The sequence below is a fragment of the Hypanus sabinus genome, chromosome 14 (genome assembly GCF_030144855.1).
Source record: "Hypanus sabinus isolate sHypSab1 chromosome 14, sHypSab1.hap1, whole genome shotgun sequence".
In the NCBI taxonomy this organism is placed as follows: Eukaryota; Metazoa; Chordata; class Chondrichthyes; order Myliobatiformes; family Dasyatidae; genus Hypanus; species Hypanus sabinus.
In genome coordinates, this window is record NC_082719.1 from 90,413,753 (window position 1) to 90,434,664 (window position 20,912).

The 20,912-nt window shown below is 41.9% G+C and overlaps 1 protein-coding gene across 38 annotated transcripts in view; it reads left to right on the forward strand.

The window, feature by feature from the left end:
• The window catches only part of celf4 (CUGBP, Elav-like family member 4), a 1,224,602-nt gene that overhangs the window by 1,145,981 nt on the left and 57,709 nt on the right, over window positions 1-20,912 (forward strand). Inside the window, exon 9 of one of the 38 annotated variants that reach the window (XM_059988614.1) lies at window positions 7,719-7,886. The exons of the other annotated variants lie outside the window; for them this stretch is intronic. Within the exon in view, the coding sequence (XP_059844597.1) occupies window positions 7,719-7,886 (168 nt within the window). The remainder of the gene's footprint in view (window positions 1-7,718; window positions 7,887-20,912) is intronic. 38 annotated transcript variants of the gene reach the window in all.

A 20,912-nucleotide genomic window follows, 5' to 3' on the forward strand; every position in this document is an offset into this window, starting at 1 on the left:
TCCCGTGACTGTGTGAGTTCCCTCCGGGTGCTCCGGTTTCCTCCCACTGTCCAAAGACATACCAGTTAGCAGGTTAGTGGTCATTGTAAATTGTCCTGTGATTAGGCTGGGGCTAAATATGTAGATTGCTGGGCAGTGTGGCTCATTGGGTCAGAAGAGCCTGTTCCCTGACTTTAACTCTAAATAAAATAAATATCTAAATATAGCATTTTAGTGATCAAAAGAACTTGGCGATAATTCTGCCTGTTTGCAGTCAACTCACCTCAGTGTTACTTACGGTGGCTGTTCTTTGTGTCCGACAATGATAGGAAGCTCGTGCAGGAGAGTTTTTAAGTAGAAAAGCTGTTGCCGCCGGAGCAGCTTCACTCTCTTGACCTCAGAAGTCCAGGTCCACTAATAAGAACAAGCATCACAATTTGGGGTCTTCCTTGGTTGCAGAGGATGACGTGACATCTTCTGTGCCTTGTCATGCCCTTCGCTTTCCAGAGAGTGTTGTCTGGCCACCCTGGCCATTGAATCTCACTGTAGATCACATCTGTCCAGTCAGCCAGAGCTGACTTCACATGCTTGGACAGGCAAGTCCCTCTCTCACCAGGGTGTGAGAATACTGCCTACCCTCATTTTGGTTTAGCCTGCCTGTCAAAGCAGAGTACCGGGGTGTGGCCACTGTCACATGCAAACAGCTACTTGGAGACACAGGTGAGTGCTAAGTGTCCGCTGGGGACCAAATTTGAGTGATCTGCCCCAGAATGGACACGAAAAGCCCCTTCACCCAGAGGTGCTAGCCCTCCCTGGACACACCAGACACTCCATCCTCTATGTTAAGTGAGCCCATATCTAACTATTATCTCTGAGTCAGGCTTATAATTTCTCCTACCTCAGCCTTCCAGGTATGGTGTATATGTTGGGCCTTGGCTAGGACATAGGTTTATAAGTAAAATGAATAAAAGATCCCATGTTTGACAATAATTCAGGACAGAAATACTTTACTGCTTGCCAACATGTGCCAATAACTGGCAGTGGTTCAGGTATCTCAGCAAAAAGTTCAAAGTAAATTTATTATCAAGCTATTTATTATATTTACACCAAGAGAGTTGATCTTACATAATGCTCAACTAACCGGAGAAAATGGATATTGGGATCTCACGAATCTCATCAGTGATTTCCGTTGATATCCTTCCATTGAGCAATGCATCTGTGCGTGAAGCCAGTTTGTAAAATTTATCTCATGACAAGGTGCCCAAGTAGAGAAGTTCAGCTGGTATTATCCATAGAGTGATGGCATATAAGCATTCACCTGAAGAACATACTTATACACCTCTTTGACGTCTTTCAAATTTATTAAGCTTATATACTGGCTGGTCAGGGCATGAAGGAATAAGGGGAGAAGGCAAGAGATTGGGGCAGAGAAGAAAATGGATCAGCCATGATAAAGTGTCGAAGCAGACTTGATGGGCCAACTGACCTAATTCTGCTCCAGTATATAATGATCTTATGGTCTTATAATCAAAACTGTAGCAACAGATTGTACAGCCTACAACTAGATGACATGAACATCGATTTTTCAAACTTCCGGTAATTGCCCTCTCCCCCTTCACCATTCCCATTCCCAATTCCCTCTCACACCTTCTACCCTTCCCTCTGGTGCTCCTCCCCCTTTCCTTTCTTCCAAGATCTTCTATCCTCTCCTATCAGATTCCCCCGTTTCCAACTCTGTATCTCTTTCATCAATCAACTTCCCAACTCTTCACTCCCTCCCTCTCTCCCAGTTTCACCTATCACCTGCCACCTTGTGTTTCTTTCTCCCCTTCCCCCCATCTCCACCTTCTCATTCTGACTTCTCCCCTTCTTTCCCAGCCCTGATGAAGGCTCTCGGCCCAAACTGTCAATTGTTTATTCATTTCCATAGATGCTACCTGACCTTCTGAGTCCCTCCAGCATTGTGTGTGTGCCACTTTGGTTTTCCGCCATCTGCAGAATCTCTTGTGCTTGAGATCCTCGATGTTCTTGCATTTCTTTTAGAAAGGCCATGAAACTGGTCATGCTTTCCTCTTTTGTTATCCCCGTTAGCCCTCTCTTGGCTTCTGAGGGACAAGTAATTCAGGTTCCTTAAATGCTTAATATGAGTTGCATGGGATGAAAGATGTTGCTCACATCACAGATTTGTAGCCCGTAATGAATGGGATCATTAAGCTGTCTCTTTGATGTTAATTCAGCAAAGTCATTAGTTCACCAGAGTGGGACACCACAAAAATGAGATATCCTTTCCCATGGGGCTGTATAAAATACTTACTTTCTGGTGCATTTTGTGATGAAACAATGCAATTTTCTTTGAAGGGACATGTGATTTTTATCTTTTGAGGACTACCAGGGCTTATTTTCTTAATAAACAAACTGCGTAATCTTCTTATTTCTTCAGTCGCAAATGAACCCAAAGTATGCTTACAATTTGCCCTGACTGATTCGCGCTGCATGTTCCATTTCCACACAGTGTCACTGCTTTAGGCAACAACCAGATGGTCTGGGGTCTGAGTCTCAGGGATGCCATACACTTAGATTTGCCTGGCAATACAAAGATCTTATTATTTGCTTCTTGACCAGACTGCTCGATTGAGAATTAGTAAGTCACAAGCTGTTGCCTTTTTGGCAAGAAGAAAGTGCAGGAGAGAAAGTAAAGCAAACTGGCGTGATTCCCTCCTGTACGTCGCTCATTTAAATCACAACCAAATATGGTAATACAACAAGAGCAATACAGGAGCTCTAATCTGCATACCAATTCCTACAGAACTCAAGTTCACCTTTGTACATCCTATATTAAGAGGATCAAAAAAACTAAATTATAAATACAATGCAGATGGTGGAAATCCAGAGCAACACACACAAAATGTTGGAGGAACTCAATGGGTCAGGCAGCGTCTATGGAGAGAAATGAAGAGCCAATGTTTCCGGTTGATACCCTTTATTAGGACTGGAAAGGAAGGGGGCGGAAGCCAGATTCTGTTCACCAGCCTATCTCCTCCCTCTATTGCTCCCTCTTCCTTCCCTTTCTCCTGTGGTCCACTGTCCTCTCCTATCAGATTCCTACTTGTTCAGCCCTTTACCTTTTCCACCTCTCTGATTCTCACACACCCACCTACCTTCCTCCTCTTCACCTAATTTCACCTTCCAGCTTGTACCCCTTCTCCTCTTCCCACCTTCTTATTCTGGCTTCTTCCCCCTTCTTCTCCTGTCCTGATGAAGGGCCTCACACCCACAATGTCAGCTCTTTCTCCCACTCCATGATTGCTGCCTGATCTGCAGAGTTCCTCCAGCTTTTTGTGTGTGAGCTTAAATTATATTTTGAAGGAACACACACAAACTGGGGTCTTCCTTGGTTTCAGTGGATGAGCGTGATCAAGCCCCTTCCTCAGGACTGGAAAGGAAGGGGGGAAATGCCAGAGTAAGAAGGTGAGGGGAGGGGAAGGAGTACATACTAGATAGTGATGTGAAGCTAGGTGGGTGGGAAGGGGGAATGAAGTAAGAAGCTTTATATTTTTCGGTACTCCCTGTTTTTCTTGTACCTTGCTTTTACTTTAAACAGAGGTAAGATAGATTTAGAACTGTTTTGGCTCATTGCAACAGCATGAAGGAAAAGGCAAAGAATGGAGAGGTGTTCAAAGTCTGTGGCCGTGCCCTCTTTTCACCTGGCATGGCCCATCAACAAGTGCACAACTGGATTCCTAAGAAAACCCACCAGTGCAAATCCCATTTACTTCTGCCGGAAACAGGTGGATGTCCTATTCTATTAGTCAGTTGTGATTTTATCTTCGTGCCAGCCACTGCTGGAGCTCAAATCCCAAGTGCACAGAATCAAACAGTAGTTTTATTTTCCTCCTGTTACCAAAAACAGAACAATATTGATATCCGCTAACTCTGTTATAAGATTAATGAGTAAGTAGAGATATATAGAGCAATGAGTAATAGGTTGGAAGGTAACCAAAGGGAGTTTGATGACATTGTTCAACTGTGACTTTGATGGCCAAGTACTTATATAGTGACTTTATTTATTTTATTTAGAGATGCTGTGTGGAATAGGTCCTTCTGGCCCAAGGAGCCCAGCAGCCCACCTATTTAACCCTGGCCTCACCACAAGGACAATTTACAATGACCAGTTAACCTACCAAACAGTACGTCTTTGTACTGTGGGTGAGACCGGAGAACCCGGGGAAATCCATGCAGTCACAGGGAGAATGTACAAACTCCTGACAGACGGCACTGGAAATGAACTCCAAACTCTGATGCCCCAGGCTATAATAGCATCGCACTAACTCCCACGTTATTGTGGCACCCTCACCATGGTCACAGTACTGTGGCAACTGTGATCTGGTAGCACCAAATGTATTGTGCTCTTTTCTTATTCTAACATTGCTTTAATTGGTTTATGGCTTTTTTTAAATGATTTTTCTTTTATTCACGAATTAACTTTTTCATGTTCTCTGGCTCAAGTTTGTGTTTATATTACTGCTGCTATATGGTCAATGAGATTCACTGGTTAGGGGTTGTAAGTGCAACAGAAAACTCTTTTTAAAAATATGTTGTCATTCTGCTGCACGATATCAAATCAGTTGTGTCACACACCATTCCCCTTCAGAGAAAGGGAACTGCTGACCAAAGCCTCTCTGTAATTGGCTGCTATGAAGGATGAGATGACTTTTCTATAACTCTCATAACAACCAGAAGATTCCCTTCTGTTTCTATTAATGAAATATACAGTACTAGTAGTCCAATCTATTTGGTCCATTACCTTTTACTAGGAATCTAGCCATGAGACCATAGACACAGGAGCAGAAATGAACCATTCGGCCCATTGAGTCTGCTCTGCCATTTCATCATGGCTGATTTATTTTCCTCCTCAACCCCATTCTCTGCCTTCTCCCCATAACTTTTTGATGTCCTGGCAAATCAGGAACCTATCAACCTCTACCTTAAATGTATCCAATGTCATGGCCTCCACCAGTGGCTGCGGCAATGAATTCCACAGATTCACTATACATTGTCTGAAGAAATTCCTCCTCATCTCTGTTCTAAATGAGCACTCCCCCTACTCTGAGGCCATGCTCTCTGGTCCAAGACTAACCCACTATATGAAACATCCTTTCCACATTCTTTTTGTCTAGGCCTTTTAATGCTCAATAGGTTTCAATGAGATCCCTCTTCATTCTTCTAAACTCCAGCGACAACAAGCCCAGAGCCATCAAATGTTCCTCAAACATTAACCCTTTAATTTCCAGAATCGTTCTCATGATCCTTCTTGGAATCCTTTCCAATGCCAGCACGTCTTTTCTTAGTCATGTCAAATGTAGGCAGGACTTGTTACAACCTTCTAACTTTCTTCCAGCCTTCGCTAAGAACACTCTAATCTCAACCAAGGTGATTAAGCGTTTGATCTGCTTTCTAGATGCTCCATTACTCATTGAAAGCACAGACCATTGGTTACCAGAATCCATTAATAATTGGTCAGTTGTGACTCTGCAGGCATCGAAGACATGGATGGAAAATTAAATAGTAACCATAGTTCTAGAATATTCTTCGCAGTTGTTTTATTTAGTTAATGATAAGAGTGCAGGATAGGCCCTTCCAGCCCAACAAGCCACACCACCCAGCAACCTATCTATTTAACCCTAGCCTAATCACGGCACAATTTACAATGACCATTTAACTTGCTAACCGGTATGTCTTTGGACTATGGGTGGAAACCAGATTACCTGGAGGAAACCCACATAGCGAATGTACAAACTCTTTTGTTTCTCGTGTTTCTGGTACAAGCTCCTTACAGATGGCTCCAGAATTGAACTCCAAAGTCCAGAACACCCTGTGCTGTAATAGTGCCACAGTAACCACTAAGCTACAGTGGCACCCATTACTGTGGTGTTAAACTTCAATTCAGAACAAAGATAAGTGGAGAACATATAGATATCAGAGCACAAAAGGTAAGGAAAGGTTGATGGTAGTTCTTCGAGGCCCCAGGGGGTTGAAGAAAATTACGCCCGTCTGTAAAGCTCAGCAAAATTTGGTCCAAAATATTGCTTACATATCTATAAATCAAAAACTATTGTGTATACACAGAAGTTCTTCATCTCATAACAAATTTGAAAGTTATTCTGTTTAAATTAGCATAATGGCTTGGTTAAAAAATGCTAAGCACATGCAATTTTTAAGTGTTGCTCGTACCATGCACTTTGTTAGAATACATTATCTGTTAGATTATGATTTTATTCTAAGCATTACATTGCTAAATTATTTAAACTTGTTATGTTACTTAAAATCAACTTGATTGCTAAGTATTTTATCACTTACATGCTTTTCTTTACTTGCTCCTATCATCCAACATGGGTTGTGTTCATAAAGTTATTTTTACGTTCATATTTTTTTTAAGATGACAAAGGAATAAGAAGAGATATCTTTTACTGCAACTTAATTGAGAGGTAGTTTGAAGTTAGTTTAGCAAAGGTAGTCCATGAGCAATATGGTTCTTCTAAATAATGAAGTAATCTCCACTTGGTTCAGCAGAGCTGAGAAATGATGCGAGTGGTAAGAACTCAGAAATATTTATGAAGAAACACAGTTTCAATCAATACTTCGTGTTGTTTTAGCTACTGATGAACAAGGCCTAATTTCAGACATGCAGCAACACACTTTGAGGACGAGGACACCCCCAGGTTGGAGGGGCAACACCTTATCTTCTGTCTGGGTAGTTTCCAGCCTGATGGCAAGAATATCGATGTCTCCTTCCAGTAATTTTTATTTCCCTCCCCCTTCCCCTCTTCCTCTATTCCCCACTCTGGCCCCTTGCCTCTTCTCATCTGCCTATCACCTCCCCCTGGATCCTGTCCTTTCCTGTCTCCTATGGTCCACTCACTTCTCCTACATTTCCTTCTTCTCCAGTCCTTGACCTTTCACACCCAGCTGGCTTCACCTATCACCTTCCAGCAAACCTTCTTCCCCTTCCTCCCACACCCCACCATCTTCTTATTCTGGCATCTTCCCTCTTCTATCTCAGTCCCGAAGAAGGGTCTCAGCCTGAAACATTGATTATCTATTCACTTCCATAGATGCTGCCTGACCTGCTGAGTTCCTCCAGCACTTCATATGTGTTGTGTTGAGGTGATGTGGGGCTGCATTTTTCCACCCATTGAGCACCACATTCCTTCAAAGACACTGCAGGCAGTTGCCCCGTGTAGGCCAGGAACGGTGAGAGAAAGGCAAAATTAAAAGGCCGGACCTGAAAGTTCCATTTCAGAAAATTCATGGAAACATGTGATAGATCTCCTTCCCAAATGCATTCCTTTACATTCTTTTACTGGAAAGCAAGGATAAGAGAGGGAATAGTACTTGCCTCTGGTACATTAACAACTCTCAGTTGAGCAGAACATAAATGGAGGCTCAGAGGTACATGGAGCTGCAATCTGCCAGAGGAACCCAGGTGGTGGAGAGAAAGACTGCGGGTCAATTTGTGACTGGCACTGATATAAAGTATGTGATAGCAGTGTTTATTGGAAATATTTTATTCATTTGGATTAACAGGCCAATTTGTAGACCCCTTAAAGGGCTAAGAGTAATGTGTTTGTAGCAGCTAAAATCTAGCACACTGTTGCACAACATAAATTAACCCACAGGCTGGAAATAGCCTGTTGGATCATTGCATTCGGCCCTCAATGCACTTTTTAATTATTCCAAAGGGTCAGCTCATGAGTGGTCTCCAGAGGCCAGGCAGGACGTTTCATCCGGCCCGCGATGTGCTCTATTGTTATTCACTAGAGCCGGCTCACCAGTGCTCCCAATCGCTCAGGCGGGAGATGAAAACTCCAACCAGATGTGGCACACAGTAAGCTCCGTCTGCACGCACGGTGAGTGTCCACTATTAGAATACCCTTCAAAGTGCTGTTGTCCTGGGCCACGCGAGGCTGTTGCTGCCACTGAACACATCTTACGTTCACCCACAGCGGCTGAACAAGAGTAGCTTGCTGTCCCAAAGATCCAGTAAGGCGGGCACCAGTACACTCGCATATCCGGAGAAAAAAGATCATTTATCATTACAATAGAAGGAAATGGGCTCCCAGTTTACACAATTAATTATGCTGTCAACCGTTTCACATAATTGAGAGCTACGTTGTTAATTTGACCACAACTTCAGCGAATTGATGCTCAGCACCTGACTAAACAATACATGGCTTAAAAATGTTTCAAGCACAGGTAAATTATGATCCATCTCCCCAATCATCTCAAACTATCCAAGCAAGTAAGCCGTCCTATCATGCTTTCTATTATTTTATTGAGATACAGCATGGAATAGGCCTTCCCAGTTGTTCCAGCCACACAGCCCAGCAACCCCCAATTTTTTAAACCTGGACTAATCAAGGGGCAATTTACAAAGAGCAATTAACCTACCAACTGTACGGTCTTTGGACTGTGGGAAGAAACCAAGGCATCCAGAGGAAACCCACACAGTTACAGGGAGAACATACAAACTCCTTATATACAGCGGCGGGAATTGAACCCAGGTTGCCTGTACTGTAAAGTGTTCTGCTAATTACTACGCTACTGTGCCGCCTACATTAATTTATGTTATTTTATGATCATTGTGAATTACTGCCAACTATACCAGAAAGCATTTATGTACTTTCTTGAGTTGAAAATGCCTTTGATAGACCAAAATATTTTGTACAACAGTCTCTATAATAGAAATAGGGCTAGAAACACAAAAAAAAATTTCCAGTGTAATATAATCGAAAGTCATGTTTTTGTTTTCGGGAGTGAGATGGAATAATGACCACCTTAAAGTGTTCTCATGTAACTCCAGGTAATTGAAACTGCCATGCAAGGTTTGACATCATTGCAGGTTCAGTGGTCTTCAGACTATTTCAGAGAGCTTGGACCACAGCAAAAATTCTTGCTCACTCCCAGAACAAAAGATCCTTTCATTATTACTCTGGGCTGGATCTCTGTTGGATGAGTTCCATGATTAGTTTAATTATTAAGGCTCCAAACATTACAAAGACACTATCATTGTCACCACGGGCGCTCCAATGTATGTTAATCCCCTGACTACCTGATCCTGCACGACTTCCCTACTGGCATCCCAAACCAATCGGTGATCATCAGTGCTTTTCCTTTCACTAAAGCAAAGACTCAGGTCAACCTCCAAAGTCTCACTCACCTAACAATGATACAATCAGACGTGGGTTTCAATCCTTCTCCCAAACCCAATCCAACAGCACAGGCTATGATCACTCTCGCACAACACTGCGACCACCACCATCACCTATGCAGATAACAAGGCTTTAATCCATCCCTCTCCTCAGTCTTGCCACCAGCCAGTCTCAGACCCTTAATAGTAACACAGGCTCTGGTCTAGCTCTCCCCTCCTGCCCTCAAGAAACAACCACTGATGGCTAACGAATAACCCTTACGGCGTTCTCTTCTTTCGAGCTTATGCCAGAGCAGCATTGAAGAGGTAGCAAAATGGATCTGCACACCAGAGATAGTTATACAGCTAATATTTTGTTTCACTGCTCTCCAATATGCATTCCATATACAGTACTGAGCAAAAGTCTTAGGCACACACACGCACATATATATAACGTGGAGCAAAGAGCAAGGAGCATAGGATGCTGGGAATGGGAGGCTGTGGGACAGGTGGCAGAGAAAGAGTGCCAGGGGTGGGGGGTGGCACGGGTGCAGACATGCCCAGCCCTGAGACACAAGGCAAGCTCATTTGATTCCATACAGTTGGTTTATTGATCATTACAGAATGTCTCTCTGGTGCATCTTGCTCCCTCACCTCTCCCTTCCCCTTTTCCAACCATGAATCCTCTCTCTCTTCCCCCTTCCCACTCTCAGTCCACAATAGAGACCCATATCAGAATCAGGTTTATCATCACTCACATATGTCATGAAATTTGTTTTTTTTTGCAACAGCAGTACAGTGCAATATATAAAGTTACCACAGTACTGTGCTAAAGTCTTAGGCACCCTATCTATCTATCTATATATATATATATATATATATGTGCCTAAGACATTTGCACAGTACTGTACTTCACATCAACGTGACTTTTTATTAAATTCTGCAATACACAATCCAGGCAACAAAGTCATGTGATTTTTCTTTTATTCTCAGCAACCACACACACACACACACACACACACACACACACACACACACACACACACACACACACACACTCATTTCATGCTGAAGTAACTCAACAAATCAGGAGGGGAAATAAACTGTTGATGTTTCATGCCGAAACCCTCTGCCCAAAACATCCATTGGTTTACTCCCTTCCTTAGATGCTGCCTGACTTGCTGAGTTCCTGCAGCATTTTGTATGCATTTCTCAAGATCTCCAGCATCTGCAAAGTTTCCTGCGTTTATCACACACACTTTATTATATTGCCCTCAAGAAGCAAACGACATTGAAATAATAGTTCCAATGAAATGATTGCAATACTTCCCCCAACAAACCTGCATCACTGACATCACTCTCATTACTCGTGGAATAAGGTTGTTATCACATGTCAAGGTCAAGGAGAGAAGACGCGTTCAGTGGCAACACTGCCAGCTGATGCCAGAATGAGAATAATGACATTAAACTGTTCACACAGTGTGGTGAACTTGTATAATTATGAGCAGCAATAAATGCCAGGGAATTATTTCAAATCTGCAGCCAAATCTTGGTGTTTAGGGATGGTTTACATAGTGAATAACAGGTTCTAAGGATTCATTTGATTCCAAATTTATGACTTCATCAGAACAGAAGTTACTGATTAGTTCCCACAGATAATCAGTTTTAACAGCAGGCTAATGCAATGAATGGATGCGTCGAATGAACAAATCACCAGATACCATTTCATTTTTAACATTTTCTATTTGTTTTTTCTAGTTTCCAGCACCCTTTCCTCATGTCATTTTCTTTTGAAATTGATCCAACGCAGATAGCAAACTCAGATTGGCTCTTAAGTGTCCCCCAAACTCCAAGATTAGATTACAATTCTTGTAATATCTCCTAGATTTTCATTATACTTTCTATGAGCCATCTGAACTTTGATATTGTGTTACTGCTTTGGAATCACTCCCAGGTATCCATTATTTTCGTGTTTACTGATCCCACCTGAATAGTAATGTAACCTGTAAGAGAAGATGGACTATAGTCATTACTTCAATTCTAAACTCTCATCAGCACTTGGTTTTCACTGGAAAAGAAGAGAATGTAAAATTGGACCACTCAGCTCTTTAGAATGAAATCTATTAGCAAACAATACCAGGGGCTTTTGGAGAATCTGCTCAAACGGCCACATTAGCTATACTTCATGTGCATAAGAACTCTAATTACACTACAGGCTAAATACCACACTAGCAAATTAAACTCCGGCTGTGATTTTTGCTCAAAGTCCTTCCAGCAGATTTTTCAGTAATGGGTCAGTTGTTGCACAGCTGAGGAAAATGGAGACATAACACTGTATCAGCTTTGCTATAAATATGCATGTTTTCCATTAGAATAAATGGGAAAACAGTATAATAAGAATGCCCATTCATCGGCATGTACCAAACATACTTTAATAGGCTTGCATTTTATAACAAAGTTCTCAATAACCCAGTGCGCTTTACAGCCAAGGGAGGAGCACTGCACTTACTGAAGTGTTATCACTGCGGGGGAGAAGGGAGCATGGCAGCCAATTTTTACATAGCAAGCTTCAACAGGCAAACAGCAAGATGATAATGACTAAATAATCTGCAGTACAGTTATGGATTGGGGAATCAAATTTAGCAGTGGGACGTGGACCAGCTGGTAAAATGGGCTGGAAAATGGAATTTTAATGCAGACAAGTGTGAGGTGTTGCACTTTGAGAGGATAAAGCAGGATAGATCTTACAAGGTGAGATGTGCCGTGCACTTATGCAGATACTGGAAATCTTGAGCTGCACACACCATGTGCATTTCAACTATCTGCAGAATCTTTTGAGTTTATATATTACAGCACCCACTCAATATATACCATACAAATGCAGGTCGATGGGACTAGGCAAAATACTGATTCTGGATGCATTAGATGCGCCAATGGGATTGTTTCTGTGTTGCGCTGTAGTACTCCAAGACTCTATGACTGTAAGTAGAATTGCCAGTTCTTACTGAAACCAGAAGTAGACAGTGAATAGAATTTGGGAGGGGTAGGCTCAAGGCTTGAGAATAGACCTTTGCTTTAGCACTGATCAAAATTCCTTGCAACTCTTTACAGAAATACCGAACGTAAAGCAGAGAATTATTGTGAGAGGAAAACAGTCCTTTTTTGAAATTTTTGGAGCATATTGTTCTGGGAGCGAGTTATAATTTGGGCTACCAATGCAGGTGGGATAAGAAAAGTCCAAAACTGTCCCCTTCAGTCAGATGTACTCCTGTGCTCAGTGGGGTCAATCGTTGGCCAGCCCCAGTGCTTCTTGAATTTGCACAGTTTGTCATCTTTTGCATATTGGTTGTTTGTCTGTCTTTGTTTGTGTGTAGTTTCCAAAGATTCTTCTGTATCTTTTTGTATTACTGTGAATGCCCACAAGAAAATGAATATCAGGATAGTCTATGGTGACACATACGTACTTTGAAAAAGAAATATGTAGTCTGTCGCCTGAAATGTATGCGATCTGAAAAACAATTCTTAAAGTTGTGAACGTATCCAACAGTGAATACATAAGGAGGCTGCATGATACATTTATGACTCAACACAAGTAAAGCAAGCTAGAACGATGAAAGAGTGCCCGATGAGCTCAGCAGATTGAGCAGCATCTGCGGAAGCAAAAAGCGGAAGTCAAGTTCTTCCAACATTTTTTATTGTTCAGATTCCGGCATCTGCAGTCTCTTTTGCCTTCATAGAATCTAGAAAGTGGGTAAAGAGCACGTGAGGCCCTCTGTTGGTCAGGGGCAGTACGATATGGAGAGCAAGCCATTGCCCGTGTAGCAGCTTCAGTCTCTTCACGCAGCGATGAATCTAAAGGAACGGCAGAGAATGGTACAGTTTGGATCCAGCCTAGATGAGCTTCTCCTAGGTTTTCCTTCTCCTAGCTGAGCTGCCAACTTCTGCCGATGAGTCCCTGGTTTAAAGGTGCACTTTTGTCCCTTGTCAGGAAAACTGAAACAACTCTGGCAGGCCTAGTGGCAAAGCCTCACATGAAGGCTGGAAGCTGGACTTGGTTGTCAGAGGCTATTTGAGACACACATTGTTAAAAACATATAATACATAGTGGGAGATTATCCCCACTGCCTCCCCCGACCATGACAACATAAAGGGCAGCACATGATCAGGTTTCATGTTTATATAGTCCCAGAACAGTTTAGAGTCTGCCCGTATAAGAGAAACACAAGTCACCAGAAAAATGGGATGTCACGGTAGCATAGTGGTTAGCACGATGCTCTTACACCTCAGGGCATCGGAGTTTGGAGTTCAACTCTGGGTTTGTCTGTAAGAAGTTTGTACATTCTCCCCTACCGGTTGGTAAGTTAATGGGTCATTGTAAATTTACCTTAAAAGTTGATTTCACATTGTAACAAAACTCCTTAACTAAAGGAACATTGCAACACAGTATGTCAATGTTTGTATCACTGAAAGAAATAGTACAATTCCTGGCGCAGGTACTAGTTTTTAGTAGCTGTGCTTTAACTCAAAGTTCAAAGTAAGTTCATTATCAAAATACAGAAAAAGCCACCAGATACAACCCTGAGAGTCAGTACACAATAAATCCAAGAAACATTACAGAATCAGTGAAAGATGGACAACCAATGTGCAAAAGACAACAAACTGTGCAAATACAAAAGAAAAAAATAATAAATAAATAAATATTGAGAACATGAGATAAAGAGTCCTTTAAAGTGAGTCTATAGATTGTGGGAACAGTCCAGTGTTGGGTGAGTGAAGTTATTCCCTCTGATTCAAGAACCTGACGGTTGAGAGTTAACTGTTCCTGAACCTGGTGTTAGCCCTGAGGTTCTTGTATCTTCTTCCTGATGGCAGCAGTGAGAAAGAGCATGGCCCTGGTGGTGGGGTCCTTGATAATGGATGCTGCTCCACGTGCTCAGTGATGGGGAGGGCTTTACCCATCGTGTGACCGTGATTACTGTAGGAGTAATTATTGGAAAAAAGGAAATGATGGCACCAAAGAAAGACAACCACCGAGTTATAACCATTCAAGTTCTGGAAATTTGTCCTTACAGAATTTGAGATGCAAAATAAAACTCACTCACGTGGAACAGGTGAAAAGAAGGAAATAAGTCAACGCAAGATATACAGTATTTTTTGTTCAAGTTTTGTGTGTGGATGACACAATTTCACATTAATGAAAATCAGAAAATGTACAGTTTCCTAGGAACATAATCCTGGTAACATGAGAGCAGTTCAGGAAGCCTCAGTAGAAAGAGTAACAAAGTTAACATTTCCAGCTGAAGTTCTCCATCCGTTTGAAACTCTCTAGTCTGACACACTTGGGACCTGACCAGTGGCAGGCCACAGAAAATGCTGCATCTCAGAGACTGTCTCAAGATCATCTTGCTCTGAGCATGTGTACTGTATTTTTCTTAAGCTCAGGTTCATGAGGGTTCCATTCCCAAAGTTTCCCCAAGTCAGAAGGCTGAGATCACCGCCAGCTAAATTTGCACAAGCTGTGCCTGCAGGTTATTTAGGTAATAATTAGTATTGATATTAGATAATTTCAAATCTAAATTAGATCTTAGAATTAGTTAATTAGTACAGATCTGTACTGTAGATTATAGTTGACCACAAGGGTTGTCAGACTGTCAAACCAGTGAGTTTCAACCTGCAATAAAGGGTCATTAACCTGACCTGATAACTCTCTCTCTCTCTCTACCCCCTGATGCTGCTTGACTTGATGAGGGTTTCCAGTATTTTCTGTTTTATGAGAAGTGACTTGATAGAGGTGTATATGATACCTCACACTTGAAATATCATGAGTAGTTTTGGGCCCCTTAGCTAAGAAAAGATGAGTCAGCATTGGAAACAATCCAGAAAAGGTTCAGGAGAATGATCCCAGGAATGAAAGGGTTAACATATGAGGAGCATTTGATGGCTCTGGGCCTGTACTCGCTGCAGTTCAGAAGAAAGAGAGGGATCTCATTGAAACCTATTGAATATTGAAAGGCCCAGATAGAGTAGATGTGAAGATTGGTGCCTACATAGAGTGGATATTGATGTTTCCTGTATGGGGGTAGTCTAGGACCAGAGGGTGCAGCCTCAGAACAGAAGAACATTCATTTAGGACAGAGATGAGAAAAAAAACTCTTCAGGCAAAGAGAGCTGAATCCATGGAATTCATTGCCACAGACAGCCATGCAGGCCGTCATTTGGGTATATGTACAGTGAGGCAGAGGTTGCTAGGTTCCTGATTAATCAGGATGTACAAGGTTACAGAAAGAAAACAGGAGAATGGGGTTGTGAGGGATAATAGATCAGCCATGATAGAATGGCAGAGAAGATTTGATGGGCTGAATGGCCTAATTCTGTTCCTATGTCTTATGATCTAATGGTCTTATAGACACAGGCATAGAAAAAGTGGATAGCCAGAGGCCTTCTCCCAGGGCGGAAATGGCTAATACAAGCAGGCATCATTTTAAGGTGATTGGAAGGTAGCTGGTGGTAAATTTTTTACAGAGAATGCTGGGTGCATGGAATTTGCTGCTAGGGGTGGTGGTAGAGGCAGGTACATTAGGGACAATTTAGAAATTCTTATATAGGCATTTGGATGATAGAAAAATAGAGAGCAATGTGGGTGGGAACGTTTTTTTAACTTAGAGAAGGTTAAAAGGTCCGCCCAAAATCTTAGTTTGAAGTGCCTGTACATTTCTGTAATGTCCATTGTTCTATTCTAGACTTATAATATTTTCAGGTCTTTATTTAAATATCTTGTCATTTGTTGTGTCTTCTGATACTCTTTAGGGCATATTTCCTCTCATCATCTTAAAATATTCATGGAATATAGTTGAAATTGTTTGCTTTCTGTGCCAAGTCTGATGTCAGACTTATTGATGAAGAGTCTCGGTCTGAAACGTCAACTGTATTCATTTTCAGAGAAGCTGCCCAACCTGATGAGTTCTTCCAGCAATTTGTGTGTGTTACTATTGCTACAAATTATGTTCACTTGCATCAGACAGTAAGTCTTAGACCATAAGACATAGGATCAGAATTAGGCCATTCAGCCCATCTAGTCTGCTCTGCCATTCCATCATGGCTGATCCCAAATCCTACTCAACCCCATATATCTGCCTTCTCGCCATATTCCTTGATGCCCTGCTGATCAGGAAATGATCAACTTCCACCTTAAATATACCCACGGACTTGGCCTCCACTGCAGTCTGTGGCAGAGCATTCCACAGATTCACTATTCTCTGACTGAAAAAAATTCCTCCTTACACATAAAAGGTTGCCCCTCAATTTTGATGCTGTGCCTCTAGTTCTGGACACCCCCATCATAGGGAACATCGTCTCCATGTCCACCTTATCTAGTCCTAGGTAGGCTTCAATGAGATCAGGTTTCAATGAGATCCTCATGCATTATTCTAAATTCCAGTGAGTACATGCCCTTTGATGCCAAACACTCCTCATATGTTAACCCCTTCATTCCCAGAATCATTCTCGTGAGCTTCCTCTGGACTTTCTCCAATGACAACACAGCCTTTCTGATTTAGGGACCCAAAACTGTTGGCAATAGTCCAAGTGGGGCACTTCTCCGTTTTCGTGGATGGTTGTGAAGGAAAAGTATTTCAGGATGTATATTGTATACATTTCTCTGACATTAAATGTACCTTTGAAACCTTTGAAATGCAGCCTGAATAGTGTTTTATAAAGGCCCAGCATTATCTCCTTGCTTTTACATTCTATTCCCCTTGAAATGAATGCCAATATTGCCTTTGCCTTCTATAGCACAGACTGAACCTGTAAGTTAACCTTCTGGGAGTCATGCACAAGGACTTCTAAGTTCCTTTGCGCCTCTGATGTTTGAATTTTCTCTCCATTTAGATAGTAATTTCTATTTAGATAATAGCTCTATTGTTTCTTTTACCAAAATGCATTATCATATATTTCCCAACACTATATTCCATCTGCCACTTTTTTGCCCATACTTCCAATTTGTTTAAGTCCTACTGCAATCACATTGCTTCCTCAGCACCACCTACACCTCCACCTATATTCATATCATCTGCAAATTTTACCACAAAACCATTAATTCCATTATCTAAATCATTGATAAACAATGTCAAAAGTAGCTGGCCCAATACTGACCCCTGAGGAACACCACTAGTCATCAGTAGCCAACCAGAAAAGACCCTTTTATTTCCAATTGCTGCCTCCTGCCTGTCAGCCATTACACTAACCATGCCAGTATCTTTATTGTAATGCCATAGGATTTTATCTTGTTAAGCAGCCTCATTTGTGGCACCTTATCAAACACCTTCTGATAATCCAAGTAACTGATATCCACTGCCTCTGCTTTGTCCACCCTGCCTGTACTTCCTCAAAAAACTCTAACAAATTTGTTAGGCAAGATTTCCCTTTACAGAAACCATACTGACTTTGACTTATTTTGTCATTAGTCTCCAAGTACCTTGAAACTTCATCCTTAATAACAGACTCCAACACTTTTCTAACCACTGTGGCCTATAATTTCCTTTCTTTTGCCTTCCTCTCGTCTTAAAGGATGGAGTGACGTTTGCAATCCTCCAGTCCTCTGGGACCATGCCAGAATCAAGTGATTCCTGAAAGATCATGACTAATGCATCTGTTATCTCCTCAGAAATAACCTCTCTCAGGACTCTAGGATGTAATCCATCTGGCCAAAGTGATTTATCCACCTTAAAACCTTTGAGTTTGCCTAGCACTTTTTCCTTTGTAATAGCATTAACACTCACTCCTGAGCCTTGACACTCACAGACACTGTTAGGGTCTTCCACAGTAAAGACAAATGCAAAGTACCCATTAAGTTCATCTGTCATTTCTTTATCCCCCATTACTACCTCACCAGCATTTTTGTCCAGTGGTCCAATATTAACTCCCACCTCCCTTTTACTCTTCATATAACTGGAAAAACTTCTAGTATCCTGCTCTATATTATTGGCTAGTTTACTCTCATATTTCATCTTTTCCTTTCTTATAGATTTATTAGTTGTCTTTTGTTAGATTTTAAAAGTTTCTCAATCATCTAACTTCCCACTCACTTTTGCTACCTTTTATGTCCTTTCATTGCCTTTTATGCAATCCTTGACTTCTCTTGTCACCACAGTTGCCATCCTCTACCATTTGAGAACTTCTTTCACTGTGGGACGTATCTATTCTGCGCCTTGTGAACTATTCCCAGAAACTTCAGCCATCTCTGATCTGCCATCAATCCACCTGGGCAAGCTCCTCTCTCATGCCTCGGTAATTCCCTTTATTCCATTGTGATACTGATACATGTGACTTGTGCTTCTCCCTCTCAAACTGCAGTATAAGTTCAATCATGTTATGATCACTGCCTCCTAAGGGTTCCTTTACATTAAGACCTCTGATAAGATCTGGGTTATCCCACAACACCCAGTCAAAGTTAGCTTTTCTCCAGTGGGCTCAAGCACAAGCTGCTCTAAAAAGCCATCTCATAGGCATTCTAGAAATTCCCTGTCTTGCGATCTGATACTAACCTGATTTTCCCAATCCCCTTGCATATTGAAGTCCCCCATTACAATTGTATAATTGCCTTTATTACAAGCCTTTTCCAGCTCCTTTTGCAATCTCAACCCCACATCTTGACTACTATTTGGAGGCCTATATATGATTCCCATAATGTTTTTTTTTACCTTTGCAGTTTCTTAACTTCATCCATAAAAATTCAACATTCTCTGACTCCATGTCACCTGTTTCTGAAGATGTAATTCCATCTCTTACCAATAGAGCCACACCACCGCCTATGCCATCCTGCGTGTCTTTTCGCTACAAAGAATATCCTTTGATGTTAAGCATACAACAATGACCTTCTTACTGCCACGACTCAGTGATGCCCACAAGGTCATACCAACCAATCACTAATTGTGCCACAAATTCATCCACCTTATTCCGAATGCTACACACAGTTAAATACAACACCTTCAGTCCTGCATTCTTCACCTTTTTGTATTTTGTATCTTACCTCTGTGGTACAATTTAACTGTTTGCTCTGTCTGAATTTGTACCCAATCATTGGCTTGTCATTCCTTACATTCATGTTACACCCATCATCTACTTCTAAACCTGTTATCTCAACCTCAGCTCTATCATACTCCATCTCTCAGCCCCATTAGTTTAAACCTCTCCCAATAGCTCCAGTAAACCTGCCCACAAGAACATTGGACCCCCTTGGATTCAAGTGCAACCGGTCCCTTTCGTACAGGTCACACCTGCCCGAGTAGAGGTCCTGATTATCCAGAAATCTGAGTCCTGCCCCCGCTCCAATTCTTTAGACACGCATTTATCTGCCACCTCATTCTATTCCTATCTTCACTGTCATGGGGCAAAGGCAGCAATCCTGAGATCAGCTACCCTTGAGGTCCTGCTTCTCAACTTCCTTCCTAATTCCCTGTATTCTGTTTTCAGGACCTCCTCCTTTTTTCAACCTATGTCATTGGTACCAATATTTTTTTTAACAAAATATACTTTATTCACAATAAAATTATTTACAATAAACCATTTAATGACTCTGAATATTTTACAGACATTACCTTTACATTCTATACAGTTTAAAAATTTCAGATACTCACATGGTGCTCTGCTGGATCATGTTATACAAACCGTTGTTGAGGGGTATACTCCCTGCCACCCAACCCTTCCCACTCCCACGGGGGAAGAACCCTAAACTGTGGTCCTTCCAATATATACCACAACTTCTGGCTGCCCACCCTCACTTTTCAGGATGTTAGAGCATAGAAAACCTACAGCACAATACAGGCCTTTTGGTCCACAATGCTGTGCTGAACATGTACTTACTTTAGAAATTACCCAGGGTTATCCATAGCCCTCTATTTTTCTAAGCTCCATGTACCTATCCAGGAGTCTCTTAAAAGACCCTATTGTACCCACTTCCACCACCGTCACCAGCAGTCCATTCCAAGCACTCACTACTCTCTATGTAAAAAAACTTAACCCTAACATCTCCTCTGTACCTACTTCCAAGCACCTTAAAATTATATCCACTTGTGTTAGCCATTTCAGCCTTGGGAAAAAGCCTCTGATTATCCACACGATCAATGCCTCTCATCATCTTATACACCTCTGTCAGGTCACTTCTCATCCTCCTTCACTCCAAGGAGAAAAGGCCAAGTTCACTCAACCTGTTTTCATAAGGCATGCTCCCCAGTCCACGCAACATCTTTGTAAATCTCCTCTGCACCCTTTCTATAGTTTCCACATCCTTCCTGTAATGAGGTGATCACTGAGAACTGAGCACAGTACTCCAAGTGGGGGTCTGACCAGGGTCCAATAAAGCTGTAACATTACCTCTCGGTTCTTGAACTCAATCCCACGGTTGATGAAGGCCAATGCACTGTATGCCTTCTTAACCATACAGTCAACCTGCACAGCAGCTTTGAGCGTCCTATGGACTCAGACCTCAAGATCGCTCTGATCCTCCACACTGCCAAAAGTCTTACCATTCATACTATATTCTGCCATCATATTTGACCTACTAAAATGAACCACCTCACATTTATCTGGGTTGAACTCCATCTAGCACTTCTCAGCCCAGTTTTTCATCCTATTGATGTCCCACTGTAACCTCTGACAGCCCTCCACACTATCTACAACACCCACAACCCACTCAGGGAAAGGCTAACTTTATATCTCATCCAGTCCCGGTAATTTACCCAACTTGATG